Here is a 14,878-nt window from a genome sequence, read left to right on the forward strand (position 1 = left end):
ACACCAACATCAGTATCCTCACTCACCACCACCGCACCCTTCACAACAACAATGAACGTCCCCCAACCAGTCCAAGCCCCCCTCACCAAATCCGCAACCTTCCTCGTCCTCTCCCTGCCCCCCTCCCCCTCCCCGTCCTCCCTCAAAACCATCCGCTCCGCCCTCGCCAGCATCGACGACCTCTCCAAGAACGTCTCCATCCGAGACCTCAACTCCAACTTCTCCGTCACCGTCGGCATCGGCTCCGCAGCATGGGACCTCCTCGTCCCGCCCTCCGCCAACCTCCCCAAACCATCCGAACTACATCCCTTCCGCCCCGTCCACGGACAACGCCACTCCGCACCCGCCACCCCCGGCGACCTGCTCTTCCACATCCGCTCCGACCGGCGCGACATCTGCTTCGAGTTCGAAAGCCAGCTCCTCCGCCTCCTCGGCGATGCCGTCGCCGTAGAAGACGACACACAGGGCTTCCGCTACTTTGACGCCCGCGACCTCCTAGGCTTCGTCGACGGCACCGCCAACCCCGCTGCCTCCGACCTCCCCGAAGCAGTCCTCATCGCGGAAGAAGACGACCATAAAGCCTGCGTGGGAGGAAGCTACGTCGTCGTTCAGAAATACGTCCACGACATCCCCTCCTGGCGCGCCCTCTCCACGTCCGACCAGGAGGCAATCATTGGCCGCACAAAGTCCGACAACATCGAGCTCGACGATCAGTCCCCCGGGTCGCAGCAGCCGCACAAGACGCTCACTACGATTGAGGACGAGCAGGGCAACGAGCATGGGATTTTGCGCGACAACATGCCCTTTGGGTCGCCTGGCTCGGGCGTGTTTGGGACGTACTTTATAGGGTACTCGAGGAGGCTGTGGGTCGTGGAGAAGATGCTGGAGCGCATGTTTGTCGGGGACCCGCCGGGGAAGCATGATCGCATCTTGGACTTTTCGAGGGCTCTGACGGGGGGGACGTTTTATGTTCCGCCGGGCTGGGTCTTGGGCAAGTTGGACGAGGATTGACCTGTTTGATGGTGTCAGTCGGCTGAAGAGGGAGCATCCGAGGTCAAGGTGATGCTTGTTCGTATATAGCAAGGTTTTGACAATTGGAAATGGTGTGCTGTGAGAAGGAGTACACAAACATGCCGTGTACGAATGATTCACACCACTCTTGTGAGCGAATCATCTGTATTTGCCCAGCCTCGACGTATTCACCGCGTTAGTTTTGAGATCGGTATAAAGAACGAAACACCCATTGATTGAACATTGCTTTGTACCAGTCTATTTGCCATACCGCGAAAAACACACTCATCTCCTTGCCTTATCTCGTGATCCGTCCCCGCTGTTCTACGACAGCTGGATTTTCTCTGCCTTTCGCCTGGTGCCATGTCCAGGTCCATACCCTCGGCTGACATGGCCCGCTTGCCTATGCATTTCTATCGGTGCTCGTTATTTAGATATATGACTCCCCGTGACAGGGCGTCTCCGAGGGGAGAAGAAGTAGTACCGCGAGGAATGTTGATGAGGAGGAAGGAAAAGGAACCCCCTGAAAAAAACCAACAAAACACAAACAAGAGACTGGTGTATATCAGCCCAAACTCCCCCGTAAACTCCATGGTTGCTTCTCTATCGAATCATCCGAGACTCATCATCCGCCTCCCACCTCTCCGAGGCAGCAGACGAGCTATATTGCGTTTGCATCATCCGGCTCGCCAATCTGCTGGACTCCAGCATCGGCCGGGCCATCGAGCGCATCTGATGAGATACAAGAGCCTTCCCAGTCTGCAAGGGTTACGTCAGGCTCGTAACAATAGTTGAGCGGGTCAACAATGGGGGGGATTGCTAGCATACCAGAACCGTCATCCTCAACCTCATCCACGACATATTTTCGCAAAGAGCCCAACACCTCTGGTTCGACTATGTTAGCATAACACTCTGAACGCAGGCGCCGCCTTTCACCACAAGTATGGCCGGGGAATGACTGCTCACCATCCTGCAACGCCCTAAACTCAGCACTGGTGTCGTCATCGGGATCCGGCTCTGGACTGTAATAGGGGGAGCATCTGGCAACTACCCGGATCACGGCGCTTGCAGACTCCCGCCCAATGAGCTTACGGCGACTTATGTGCTCTTCCTGGAGATACAGCAAACACGATATCCCCAGCTTTTGGATGGCAGTTTGTAAGCCCTCTCTTTCCCTCTGCCTTTGCGAACCCTCGTCCGAATCGTCTGCGGCAGGGCCAAAGAGTTCCTTCTCCAGAAAGCATTCGGTCTCGTACCTCACCTCGGCATCTGGAAAGACGAGAAGATGAGGCGCCCAGTCCGGCAGCGTTTCAAGGCTACAAGCCTCCGCCGTTTGCGCCATTTCACTGTCACTTCTCTTCAAATTGAGCGCTGTTTGAAAGTGTTCCAGAAACGCCTTGGCTTCGTCTGTGTTTTGTAGGTTGCCAGCCTGCCCGGCGATGTGGCCCATGAGAACCTGCATGTGGTTGGCCGAGGGCGTGTGTTCCAGATAGGTACAGGCGCCTCGCAGGTATGGATCCATTGGTTCTGTCGTCTCTCCCTGAATTCTTCTCCGCAGAGTGTTGAGCACCCTCAGGTCCATCTGGTTCGACAATGCCGTCAAGCGGCCAAGGATGCCGTGGGTGGCCTCAAGGGCTTGGTCGATGCCCAGTAGCTTTTCCACAAAGATGCTGGCCAGCTGGCGCTCTGGGTGGCTGTGAATCAAAAACACTTCGTCCGACGTCCAGGGGAACGGTGGCTCGAAGAAGCGCAACCGGTCCTCCGCTGCGTCGACAATGCTTTGCGCGTCCACGGTGGGATCGAGCTGGGAAATCAGGTAGTTGATGAGGTTCAGGATCGATACGTACGACGGGGGTCTGTTAACAGCTCGTCGGTAGATGCTGTGCAACATCTTCGCATAGTTCGGCGGCAGCTCCATAGATACGTCGGCCGCAATGATGCGCAAGAGCTTGAGCAGATAATCGTTGGCTAGCATGTGGGCCACCTCTCGCGGTCCCAATTTGGCAAACTCGAGCATCATGCCAAACACTTCGTCCCAAGAGCGGAGATGGAATTGGAAGTGTTGCCAAAGATAGTCAAATGAGCACATTACCCCCGTCAAGACGTATGCCTTTGGTGGAAACTCGTCGTGACCCAAGGGATTGGACGTAAACTCGCCTTCTCCATCATCTTGAGCAGCTCCATCGGAGCTCCTTGGTCGATCGTAGAGCTGAGGTGTCTCGGTCGCTATTTTCCCCAATACAATAGCCATAGTGGCTCCAGCAAAGGCACGAATCTTGGCCTCCGGGTTGCGCTGCACCAAGCCCCTGAGCGCCTCATGACGCGTGTTGAAGTAGTTGAAGAACGCAAACGCGCAGTCTCCACACTCAACAACAGCTGCTCTGATGAGCCCCGAGAACGACTCGAAATTCGGCGTCCCTTGTTGTCGACTCACAAGCTGGTCAAGGTGGCCGAGAGCCATCTCCATCGCTAGGTCTTTGAATGCGTGGGCCGGCATCGCTGTTGTATCCTTGTCGGACCCCTGGGGTGGTTGTTGTTGCTGCTGCTGGCCTGTGCTATCATGGCCGATGCTGTTCTGGAGGAATCCTGCGTGCTTGAAGCAGTGTTGCACAAACTCAGCGTGGCTGGCATCATATAGACAGTGTCGCTTGAGAATGACGGTGTTATCATTCAGGATATGTTCTCGGAGCAGAGGGTCAGTGTCAATCTGGAAAGGGATAGTGTCCTCCGGGGATGACAGCATTGATTGCTGCTCCGCAAGGAGAGATGAGGAGCGTTGATAGAACAGCATGTAGGCGCTGTACGTCTTGTCAGTCGGCTGTCGGTCGGAAAAGGGCGGGCTGCTTTGCTGAACCGGACCGCCAAACGTGCTCGCCGCCATCTGACGCGGGTCCCAGGGCGTTACGGTATCGTCGTTGAACTCTACCCAGCTTTGACAGTCTGCACTCGACGTGCGCTCTCGTATATATGAATAGTAATGGCCTGATTCCGCCGTACCAGAGTGGACGAGGACGCCAACTAGCTCAAACAAGTCAGGCGGGTTCGATTCCTTCGTCGGATCGCTGAGGTAGTCAATTGTGTACGGGCGCATGTCGATGCTTGGAGGAAACACAAAATGGTCGTTCACTTTGCACCGCTGTTGGGTACGGATGTTAAAGTCGAACCGTTTCAGATGAAATATCAGATTGTCGGGCAAGTCTCTCAAGCATGTCCTGCCGATTGTCAACGTTAGACACTTTTACTTCTCTGTGTGGTTCTTCGTCTTCTTCTCGCCAGGGCTTACCTCTTCACGGCATCAACATGTTGGTCGCAGGACGAGCATTTGTACTTGTTATCTGCAAAACAATCACCCATTTGTCAGCCACGGAGAGATAGACCAGCAAAGATTCTGCATGAGGGCTGCATTCACAACTTACCACCTTCCAAGACCTCTCCGTCAACGTAAGCCTGAAGGCTTTCGTGGAGCGTCTTCTTTCCGTTGATGTCGCACTGGATTGCTGAAAATGGCTCGAGCCGCTCAGACACATGCTCACACTCCTTCGACTTGATCTGTTGGACGAGCTGTCCTCCATAAATCGACCGTAACTTTTTCCTTTCGCCTTCCGTCATCAACTGACTTTCCAATCGGTCAAACAGCAGGCTATAAAACTCTTCCACGTCCATCTGGTTGTGGATGTCTATCATGGCGTCTTCGTATGTCTTGATGGAGCTGACCAAATCAGTAGGGTCGACCGATCGGCGGTAGCTTTCCTGCATGAAACCAAAAAGCTTTTGCATGTGGAAAAGCATTTGCTGGGAATGGCCTGGATCTCGTATGTTAAACTCGAGTACGAATTGGCGAAACCGGGTATTCATGAAGAGCTGGGTGAGGAGTGAGTTGAGATAGCACGTGTTTGAGAGATTCTGCAGGCCCACGTAGCCGTGCGACCTTATGGCTTGGTTGCGGTTGAAATTGTAGGGCAAATCGTATATATACGGATCGAGGCCGTCATCCTCGTCTGGGAAATAGGGGACGAGGGAATTGAGGTTCTGGAGGATCGCCCAAAATCGATTCGGGTAGTCTTTCGTGAAGGCGAATATCGCTTCGTACAGTCTCGCGCGCGTGTCCGTCCGCAACACCACCCTTGGCACAGGCTGTGCCGACTCAACTCGGCGTTGCGGGAAAAGGTGGCTCTGGAATAAGATCTCGGCAAGATCATCGGGCAGGACCGGAGAGGCGGGTAGAGTGCTATCCAGCTGCAGGCACCGGAGCAGAAGAGAAGATAGACCGGCTGCAGCATAGTCCTGCGACTCCGGCCGGTCCAGTCGCTCAGTCGAGGTGTGGTTGAGGAGCAGTTCACAAACCTGTCTGGCGAAAGCTGGGATATCCACCTCCGAAGGTTCAATTAGGCTCATTCTGCAAAATAAGTACTCAAGCCCTTCGAGAAATTCCTGGCATCGACTTTGATTGCCGATTGCCTCCGGGAGAAGGGCCAAGGCAGTAGACCAAAAGTAGCGCGTCAGAGGATAGGCCAGTCCTCCAACATTCCCTTCTTCGGGAGAGACTGGGCGCCCTTCTGACTCTGCTGCCGTCCTGATCATGTTGACAACATGCCTTCTGACCTGGGGGCGAGAGTCCCAGAGGATTAGATCATGGAGGACATGCCCAAACGACGAATAATCGGCAACCCTCTCCATGAATGCGCTCTGCGACAGACAGAGCCGCAATATGGCTGACAACGTGTTCTCGATCAAAGACAGTGCAGCTTCATCTTCCCTGGCCATCGCTGCGTCTGTCAGTATCTGAATGAGGCGACCTGCGCTCGGGTACGTAACAGACGTCCCCGCCGACGGCTGGACGATCGACAAGAGGGTTACAAAAGTCTGCATCAAGGCCTCCATGAGTTGAATGCTTAAGTTGGGTCTGACTTGATGCAGAAAGGCCTCATCAGAAATGGCCTGTACGATGAGGGGAAGACTTGATCTTAAAACCTCTTCGTTTGAGATCTGAGAGAATCCATGAACCTCGCCACCAGCTTCATCATTGGCAGACCCTTTCGAGCGAATGGGCTCAAGGTACTTGGAAAGGGCGCCAATCGCATAGAGGGATTTGTAAGGCTGTCCAGGGGGGAAGAGATCGGTGTACACGGTGGTTTGACCCTCTAGCAAGTCGATGATGTGGCCGTCGATGGGCAGATCGACGAGAAGGCGATAGACTTCACTCGCGATCTTGTCTTCCATACCGAGATAGCTCCAGAGCTCTGAGAAACGCGACAGAATACGAATTTCCAGTGCGGATGCGCCATGCTGGATCCGAGTAGGACTTCCCAAAGTGTCATCTTCTTCTCGAATGACCAGCATTATGCCGTCTTCAACATGTAAACTCTCCAAGGATTGGGTCATCTGCTCCACTGAGGGGAGAAATTGCCGCCCTTTGTAGATGATGCGAAAGTTGCCGAAACCGGTCTCGTGCCGCAAGTTGGATATTAGAGAAGCGGCCGTGTTTAGCTTCCCAATGCGCAACGGCTTCACTTCTGTCTTTGGACCTCCGTCAAAAGTCTGGTACTTGAGCGGCGGAAGCTCTCCTTCAACTTGATATGGCTGCTCCTGGAAGAATGGTCGAAAATCGGGAGCGCACAGGGCGGGATTCGCAAAATGGCCCTGAACGAAGACCCTGAGAAGCTGCAGTGTTCGGGTGAAGATGCGTTCCTGCTCCTGTATCTCGTCTTCAGTTGCGACAATCACCATCGGCTCGTCTTCGCCGCTTGATGTCCCATCGCTTGACGCCTTGATCTTGCTCGCCGAGGCGCTTAGCTGGTTCAGGCAGCGCTCGACAAAGGCCGAGTGAACCCGACGAGCCCGATCAAACGAATATGTCGTGATGGCCTGGCTCTCCAGATAGACGCCAACGGCCAAGCTGCGAATCCCCTCTTCGGCAATCTCGGCGTTGTCAACGTCCATGATAAATCGCCAAAGTTGCTCAACGCCGTTTTCCTTCAGAAACGTCTCGTCATCGAGCGCGCAATCGACATCGGCGTTATTAACTGCCGAGGCAACTAGTTTTTTGATGCAACTAAGCAATCCCTTGCAAAAGCAGGAAGACGGTAGATCGGGAAGATACCGAGAAAAGCAAAGCCGCAGGAATGGATTCTCGAACGCCATGCCGTGAGCAAAATCCATGAAGATGTCCCAAGCGGAATTCCTGTCCTCTTCGCAAAGACTAGCCGGCCCAACAAGCAGATCCCAAAGTTTCCTGCCCAAGTCTTCGGGTATTGCGTCCGGCCGGAGGCGGATGAGATTTGCAATGAAGTCTTTCCTTGGATGATTGACCTGTCCAGAAAACACCGGACGTATACCAGCAGTCCTGGTTGACTGAATGGCATGCTCTAGCTCTTCCACCAGCAGCCTGACCAAGTCATGCTTTTCGACGAGAACGTTCATCTCGTCAGCCATATTCGGACGAATGGTGATGGCCAAGCAACATAGGCTTCCCAAGGCAGTTGGGGATTTTGCTGCAATGTCCTTGATACAGTTTGCATATAGTTCCTGGCGACCCTCGCTGTCCGGGCCATAGAAGAGCAAGCTTCTGAGCTTTTCCGTGGCTGCTTTTATTTGCGCATCTGGATGATACACCTGGAAAGTGGACGACTGGAGAAATGCCTCCCTCAGCAATCTTAAACAGAGGTCGTATGGAAGGAAGCCGAGAGTGATTCCCTCCGTCTTGCATCGCATCACCAGCTCGTGGTGGACGACGGCCCAGTAATTCTTCAGCGTTTGGTTGAAATCCTTCATCGGAAGAGCCTGGAACTTTTTGCAAAAAAGGAGCAGTGTGGGATAATCGAACAGGTTCGTGATCGAGGTTGCCATCTTGGCAACAGCTTTCTCTATCCGAGGGTCCTGACTCTCAGTGAGTCGTTGCCATAGACGATCGGTATGGTCCTTGTCGTACATCTTGGTGACGACCAGGTATCCAATAATGTTGGCGCTCTCATTAATGAGCTCCGGGTGGCAATTGGGCCCGAGAATGTAGTCTACCAAGCCTGTCCGAAGGAGATGGTGACCCAGGTGATCGGTGAAGTGCGGGTCTGGGCTTGCGCTGGGGACACCGAAACGCTTCCAGGCACCGACGAGCTCGTTGCACATGGTGGTAGCCGCCATCACCCGCAGCTGCAGCTGGCTGGATCGAATCAGCCTCCCAAGGATGTCCACCTTCCATTCCCATATAATGGCATCGACAGTTCGGGGTCCCACGAGATCAGGGTACTGTGCCCGATGCTCTCTGAGCAGCGGAATAGTTTCGTCGTGATCACACTGAAGGCACAACCGGAGCATATCCGACAATGCTAGAATTTGCAAAGAAACACCTTCGCTGCTCAAGGTTCCCACGTGCTTTTCAATGATTTCTGTCAAGAGGGACGACAAGAAAGTCCATGTGCGGTAGGCCGCTCTCAGATGCGGAGCAAAGCCCGACGCACCCTGGGTCCCCGCGAGGACAGCCCGCGAGGACTCGTAAAGACAATCCGTGAGCACCTGCGTTATAGGCGTGAGAATGTTGACGAGGTTCGGGATTGTCCGAACGACTTCGACTAGGCTGATTGAAAGGGTACAAAGAGATTCGAAGCCCCCACCGGTGAAGGCATACAGCCCGTCTGCGAAGCATATGGCGAGGTTTGGTCGATCCGTCCCAGTGGGATTAGCCAAGACAGAGTCGCTCACCGGACCAAACTGTATCAATTGGTGCAACTGTCGAAGATAGCCGGGAGAGATCAGCAGCGGACCCGCAGGATTTTGCGATGGCCCCCTGGATTGCCAGTCGCTGACGGATTGGAAGTCGACGATGGTGAGCTGCGCCGTGAGCGCAGCGAAGGAGTGCGAAAACAGGAGCGCCAATCTCTGTAGGGTCGACACCCTCGGGCGAGTTGAAGAAGGGGAGCTAGGCGTTGTGAGTTAGCTGAGTTTTTTCTTCCAGAAGAGGGACAACGGGAAATGGATCAGACGGGACACTGCATACTTTTCATCTGCAATGGTTGCGGAAACACCAAGGAAAGACTGCCAGAAGGTTGCGTTGCTATGGACCGACTCGAGGACTTCTGCTGGGCTCGCCGTCTTTGCAAACGCGACGAATAGATCCACCCATAACTGAAGCTGCTCGTAGATGTCTGCTTCTGCCTCCACGGAAAGATCTGTGCGGACCGATGATTAGCTCTTCGAGAGTTACATTGCACGGCATTGAGAGATGACTAACCGTCCAACAGGAACTGGCGTAGGCGGTTCACAGTCTCGGCCAAGGGCTTATCAGGTTCATGGTAAGGAAAGCGTGTGGTGGGATCTACCAGCGGAGTAGTAGTATCATTGGCACCCTCTGGGCTGGGTCTATCGGATTTAGGTTCGATGGCCGTCTCGTCCGGCATGTCCTGGTCTCCGGGGAACAGATCTTCCGTGGGCGGGCTGAGGGACGCACGCCATGCTGGGGGCGGCGTCGCTAGGTCTGCGTCGGAATACGGATCATCTTCCTCGACACTCTTCTTGGCCTTGTCCTCTTCGGGAGTTGGCGCTCGGCGTGCAGACGGAGACATGGAGCGCACGGCGGATGGAGAACATACGAATGGCTCGCGGGCAGGACGGGTGGGTGAGGCTGTGGAGGCCCTCGACGACTGGTTTCTCAGATTGATGGTGACTCGGTTTGACAAGGGAGGATCGGGAGGAATGGTAGGCGAGTCGACGGCCTGAGGCGGAGTGCGAGGCTCATTGGAGTCCGGGCTGGGCTTGGCGGTGCCGTCCAGAGGAGGAGGCATGGCGTTGACGGTGGTGTAGTAGGGGCTGGAGCTGGAGTCTGACAGATAGACACCCGTCTCGACCGAGGCTGAAGGCGAGCCCGACGCTGAGACGGATGTGCGCCGGCGCTTGCGGGACGAGATGTCGCTGTCGTCGAAGGGATTCAGACGGGTCGAGCTTGGCTCAGGAGAGGCCTTGGGACCTGCAAAGTCGGACATGGCCGGAACCAAACTCATCTGGCCGATGAGCAAGAGCGTGAGCGCACGAGGCCTGCAAGCCCACAGACGTCAGGGCGACGCGAGGGCCGTCTGGGCGCCTGCTATGGAGAATTAACATGTGAGAGTTGGGACGAGGCGAGAGGGCGAGATAAGCATAAGGCCAGCGGCGCGGTCACAGGGCGGACAGTGGCTGCAGCGCGAGGCGCCGTGGTGAAGAGATGCAGATGCAGCGACGGGGGGATCTGGAGGGCCAGACCGATGCCTAGAAATGCTGGGGAGGGAGAGAAGAAAAAGGTGGTGCAGCTCGCGATGAAGTCAGAATTGGCGTTGGAGGGACGCGGTGCTTGGGTGGAACTTTGGGCGAGGGGTAGCTCAATTGATATCATACCTTCCTTACCTTGCCTTGCCTTGCCTCGAGCTTAGCTGACCTAAGGTGTCCGAGGTAACCTTGCTTGCACTGGCTTGCTTGCTTGCTTCAGCGGGCTTGCTTCGGTGCTTGCCTTGCCTGCCTGCCTGCCTGACGCAGTGCCACAAGGACAGGGCGAGGTACAGGTACCCAAGCTTGGAAAACAACTGAACTGGAATCCGAGAGACGGAACCTCAACAAAGACTCCCGCACAACTGCCAGCCTGCGGGCGATGGGGAAGCGGGGAGGGCCAAAGTGGAAGGCTAATGCGCCTGCGTGGCCTTGGCCGGCGTGAGGTGTTAGCGCAGTACTTGTACCTGCGTCCCGAGATCTGGATCGGGTCTCCAGTGACAGTGACAGCGACACAGCAAGGATACGGTAAGATGGGTGAAGTCAAGGTACTCCCACCTCTACTGCTGTGCGCTGCAGGTGAAGAGATGAAAGGATGAAATGAAAGGATGAGTACGCCAAGGACTCGTGGGCTTTATGTTTTTTTTTTACCTGCCATAGCGGAAACACCCGGAGAGCCACCAATTGCTTGCTTGGTAAGTCTGGAAAACTTGCCAACCCATTTGTGCTTCCTCCCAAAGAGATAAGGTAGAAACCGAAGCGACTTCTCTGGGCAGTTTTCTACTAGCGCTTCAAACAGAAGCTTAAGCGTGGCATAAACTTTGTACGGGTTCTGTTTCTTTTGCAATCACATCACATCCGCGAAGAGTTTTATTTTCTTTGGGGTGTAGTCAAGCCCCCTGGTGCGCTTTTGTTCTGTAGTCTTTCTTTTCTTCTTCCATTTCCAGGGTCCAAATCTCATAAACGCTGGTGACTGTTCCCATACATGAGCTCTGGGTACTGCTAGCGGAAGCAGCTCGTCAACATCACCGAGGACTCACTGTTGGAGATACTACGGCTAGTAACGATTTTCCATCGAGGCACTTGTGGAAATAGAATCAACAACAATCAACAACGCGAGCATGAAAACTGAACAAGAAATTTCATAACCCGTGACTTGTGAGGTATCGTGCTGCTATTCTGTAGGTACCTCCCTGATCATATTGCATTTCCCTTGTCCCTCCTTAGCGCAGCCCTGCAGCAGTTGAGGTATGAAAGTACACTGTACTTTGTTTGTACCTTTCGATGCAATCAGCACGGACAGATTTGACAGCAAAAATGGAGCCAAGGATCAGTGAGCCTTGCGTCAGACCGAAAAATGATGGTCCAAGGCTTGCTTACCTAGGTAGATATACATGGGTATTAATTAGAAAAATCATCGGCAATGTCATAGTAGACGCCTTTCGCAACCTAGCACCAAACCCTTCAGACGCCACGGCGTTTATTAGTGTTGAATTTCAATCATTTTTGCTCGTATATCCGTACGCGAGCGTGGAGTTCGGTGGAGGTTCACCGAGAAGGGCAGAAGAGGTACGTACCTTACCTGCTAGCCTCGCTCAGTGAGAATTTCAAGCGTCACCTACCTTAGCCTTCTGAGCACCATTATCACCATACTGCATTCACCCCTATCAATTTACCACTCTCATCGCAGCATTGCAGCCCATATACCATTGCGATACTTCTCAAGTCAATAACCTGCTTGGCACGCGTCAATTGCCGACATGGCAGCGCCCTCAGCGAAGAAACGGCTTGTCCACCACCTCGACACGCCCTTCTCTACCTCGTCATGGTGCGTCCATCTCCAAGCCGGCAGGCTGAGCATATGTGTGACTAGACAGCTGATCTTGGCAGGCCTGTCATCTCACTAGACGACCAAGACTCCATCCTGGAACTCCTCTGCCAGTATGCATGACCCCTCCCGCCTCTGTACCTACCAGCACAGTTCATTCTGTGTCATGTATCTCGTCGTGGCTGGGGAGAAGTCAGTGTACTAACAGCTGATATTACAGCCTTCTCAGCCCCATTGGGCAACATCGCAGACTGCACATCAAACCCTCCAAAGGAAAGCGGGCCGCCAGAAGGGAGAAGAAGACCAAGATGAAGTTGGATGAGCCCTCAGACTCTATCAAGATAGAGCCGCCGCCGGTTCCCGAGCTCAGCGCAAGCGTGGACGTCGGCTTCAACTCCATTACTAAAAACCTCGAATCGCTCACGCAGCCAGCCGACGGGACGGCTCACTCCGACAAGAGGTATACCATGATCTTTGTCGCCAGGGGAAGCCAGTCACCGGCCTTCAACCACCACTTCCCGCAGATGGTCGCAGCTGCGTCGCGAAACCTGCCGGACAAGGAGAAGATACGGCTAGTCGGCTTCTCTAAGCCGTGTTCCGAGAGACTCGGCAGTGTTCTCGGCATACCGAGAGTCTCATCGGTTGCTATTTCGGCGCATGCGCCGGGGGCAGATGCCCTGTTTGCTCTTGTTCAGAACACGGTGAGCCCAGTTGAGTCGCCGTGGCTTGACGGGACGGCTTGCACAACATACAAGCCAACTCGAATCGGCTCCGTGGAAACGACTATTGGGACTAAACGCGTGAAATCAGAGAAAGAGTAGATTTCTCTGTCCAATGCCACAGTCGTCGGGGAGTGATTCTCGAGGTGGTCATACATGAGCATAGCGACGATGTTAATCTCGTAAGGTATCGAATACTATAATAGTGCAACTAGAGCGATATAGCATAGCAGTTTCTCAATCAGATACCATTGCAAATTGGCGTTCTTATGCAGCTACTGCCTCGGAAACAGAATCCTCATTTCGTTTACAATTGTCAAAGATTGAAACAAAGTGAAAGCAGTCATGGCTGGACTCGCGCACCCTCAGCAAGGCAACTTGCATCTCGATAAGGCGGATCAAGGAGGATATAGCACTGATAGAAAACCTTCCTTTGTTATTCCTTCTCACGTGCACAGGAAAAGCAGCTGGCGTCCCATCTCTTCTCTTCAGAGGCAGCTGCCATCACTCCCCCTGCCTCGCACCAATTCACCTTCTCTCACCTTCCTCGTTCTTCCTCAAGCTCATTCACCTTCTTTCACTTTTCTCTCACATGCTCGCTTTTCAGCCTCGCCCAACACGATTTCTACCGGTCTATGCAACAATTTCTCTACCTCGTTCTTTTCCTCATCTTCACCAGCTCTTGTCTCTTTGAACAGAGCCGTGATCTGGGCTAGCTCTATTCAGAAGATGAGTGGCTTTCAGGACCCCGAGAAGTTGGCAGCGGCCAGAGAGCTGGCTCAGGGCTTCTCCAAGATCAAAGATCCGAAGAAGAAGAAGAGCGGCGGCGGCGGCGGCGGTGGTGGTAAACAACCTCGCTACGAACAGCGGGAACAATATCCACAACAACATCATGGTCACTATGCTCAGTTTGTTCCGCAGAAGCAGTACTGGCAGAACGCTGGCCCTCCCATCAGCTCGGTGCCGCCCCCAAGCCAGAGGATGTATGCTTCGGCCACCTCCTTTTCGACTGGAAGGACCGGCAAGCTCAGCGTGATTGGAAACGCGGGCTTAGACTTTATCAAACAATCTGGTACGAGACCCCAAGGTACGTAAACAGTTACTCCTCTGCTGCTGGAGAAGCGTGGGGTTGGGTTCAATGAGGTATTGACATTTTGGCAGCAGTGCAAGCCCAACCGAGCCAAGTCCCCATGACCGGCCAGACTCTCTATGCTGGCTTTCAATCCGACATGAGCAGCAATGGCGCGGCGGATTACACTCATTTTTCGTCGTCTTTTCCTCAGCCTACAGGAGAAACCACTCCCGGAAACATCCTCGAGACTTTCTTGGCCATCGCGGCAAAGAAGCCGACTCTTGGGCAGGAGATTGATACCCTGACTGAGATCTTGCCCAAGGCTATGGATCTCAATGGCCCAGGAGCGACAGCTACGGATGCTCAGGCAGACAAGCACATGTTCCAGGCAAACTTTAGCCAAGAACAGATTGGAAAAGGCAAGCCTCTGAGCCATCGGGAGCCTCGATTAGATTGTAAGCTGATTTGTGCCGGAATCAAAGTGCAAGGCAACGGTGATGGTAAGACCAGCGATACCAACAACACTGCCCGGACAAACGACAAGCAGGCAACCCAGACTCGAGGCTCACACTCGCGCAAACTGTCCCCGGTTGCCCCGGTCTTTGTGCCAGCCAACAATGGAGCCTCGCAACAGTCTGCCGGTGTCAATGGAGAGTCGAAAATCTCTGCTGCCCAGCAGACAAAGGGATTGTCAGGCTCGATGTGGGCATAATGGCAACGACGGCGCTTTTCCCTACCGGCACTTCTTGTTTTCATGGCATAAGGGACGGTACCAAGCTTCTGATCTGCTGCAGATATATCTAGCCACTGTTGCTCAAGGATATCTATTCGCCAAAGGCAGACAAGTGCTATTGGTATAGTGGTAACGAGGCTGATTAATTCTCAAGTTGTTCCAGAAGTAGGCATGACAAAATTCGAGGACTTGAAATTGATTCCTTAGTGGTACTATAACGCAGGCATGTAAACCCGATGCCCTATCCAGTTGCTCCGATCTAAACCCAGCGCTCTCCTGCCATCTAC

The 14,878-nt window shown here is 53.9% G+C and overlaps 4 protein-coding genes across 4 annotated transcripts; 3 read left to right on the forward strand and 1 right to left on the reverse strand.

The window, feature by feature from the left end:
- Positions 1–51: 51 nt before the first annotated feature.
- Positions 52–1,011, forward strand: CCMA1212_006071 (putative deferrochelatase/peroxidase YfeX; the record flags this gene model as incomplete). The annotated part of the gene is made up of 1 exon (XM_073703312.1): positions 52–1,011. The coding sequence occupies one exon, from the start codon at positions 52–54 to the stop codon at positions 1,009–1,011; it is 960 nt and encodes a 319-aa protein (XP_073558150.1).
- A 661-nt stretch (positions 1,012–1,672) lies between these two features.
- On the reverse strand, positions 1,673–10,001 carry CCMA1212_006072 (Ubiquitin carboxyl-terminal hydrolase 34; the record flags this gene model as incomplete). Its single annotated transcript, XM_073703313.1, has 5 exons — positions 1,673–4,223; positions 4,295–4,346; positions 4,428–8,923; positions 9,002–9,173; positions 9,236–10,001. 5 exons carry the CDS (start codon positions 9,999–10,001, stop codon positions 1,673–1,675), a joined length of 8,037 nt encoding a protein of 2,678 aa, XP_073558149.1.
- A 1,998-nt stretch (positions 10,002–11,999) lies between these two features.
- Positions 12,000–12,888, forward strand: CCMA1212_006073 (uncharacterized protein; the record flags this gene model as incomplete). Its single annotated transcript, XM_073703314.1, has 3 exons — positions 12,000–12,067; positions 12,130–12,180; positions 12,288–12,888. 3 exons carry the CDS (start codon positions 12,000–12,002, stop codon positions 12,886–12,888), a joined length of 720 nt encoding a protein of 239 aa, XP_073558148.1.
- Positions 12,889–13,515: 627 nt separating this feature from the next.
- CCMA1212_006074 (uncharacterized protein) lies at positions 13,516–14,570 on the forward strand (the record flags this gene model as incomplete). The annotated part of the gene is made up of 2 exons (XM_073703315.1): positions 13,516–13,873; positions 13,951–14,570. 2 exons carry the CDS (start codon positions 13,516–13,518, stop codon positions 14,568–14,570), a joined length of 978 nt encoding a protein of 325 aa, XP_073558147.1.
- Between the last annotated feature and the right edge of the window lie 308 nt (positions 14,571–14,878).

Source organism: Trichoderma ghanense (assembly GCF_004382785.1).
Source record: "Trichoderma ghanense strain CCMA-1212 chromosome Unknown scaffold_6, whole genome shotgun sequence".
NCBI lineage: Eukaryota > Fungi > Ascomycota > Sordariomycetes > Hypocreales > Hypocreaceae > Trichoderma > Trichoderma ghanense.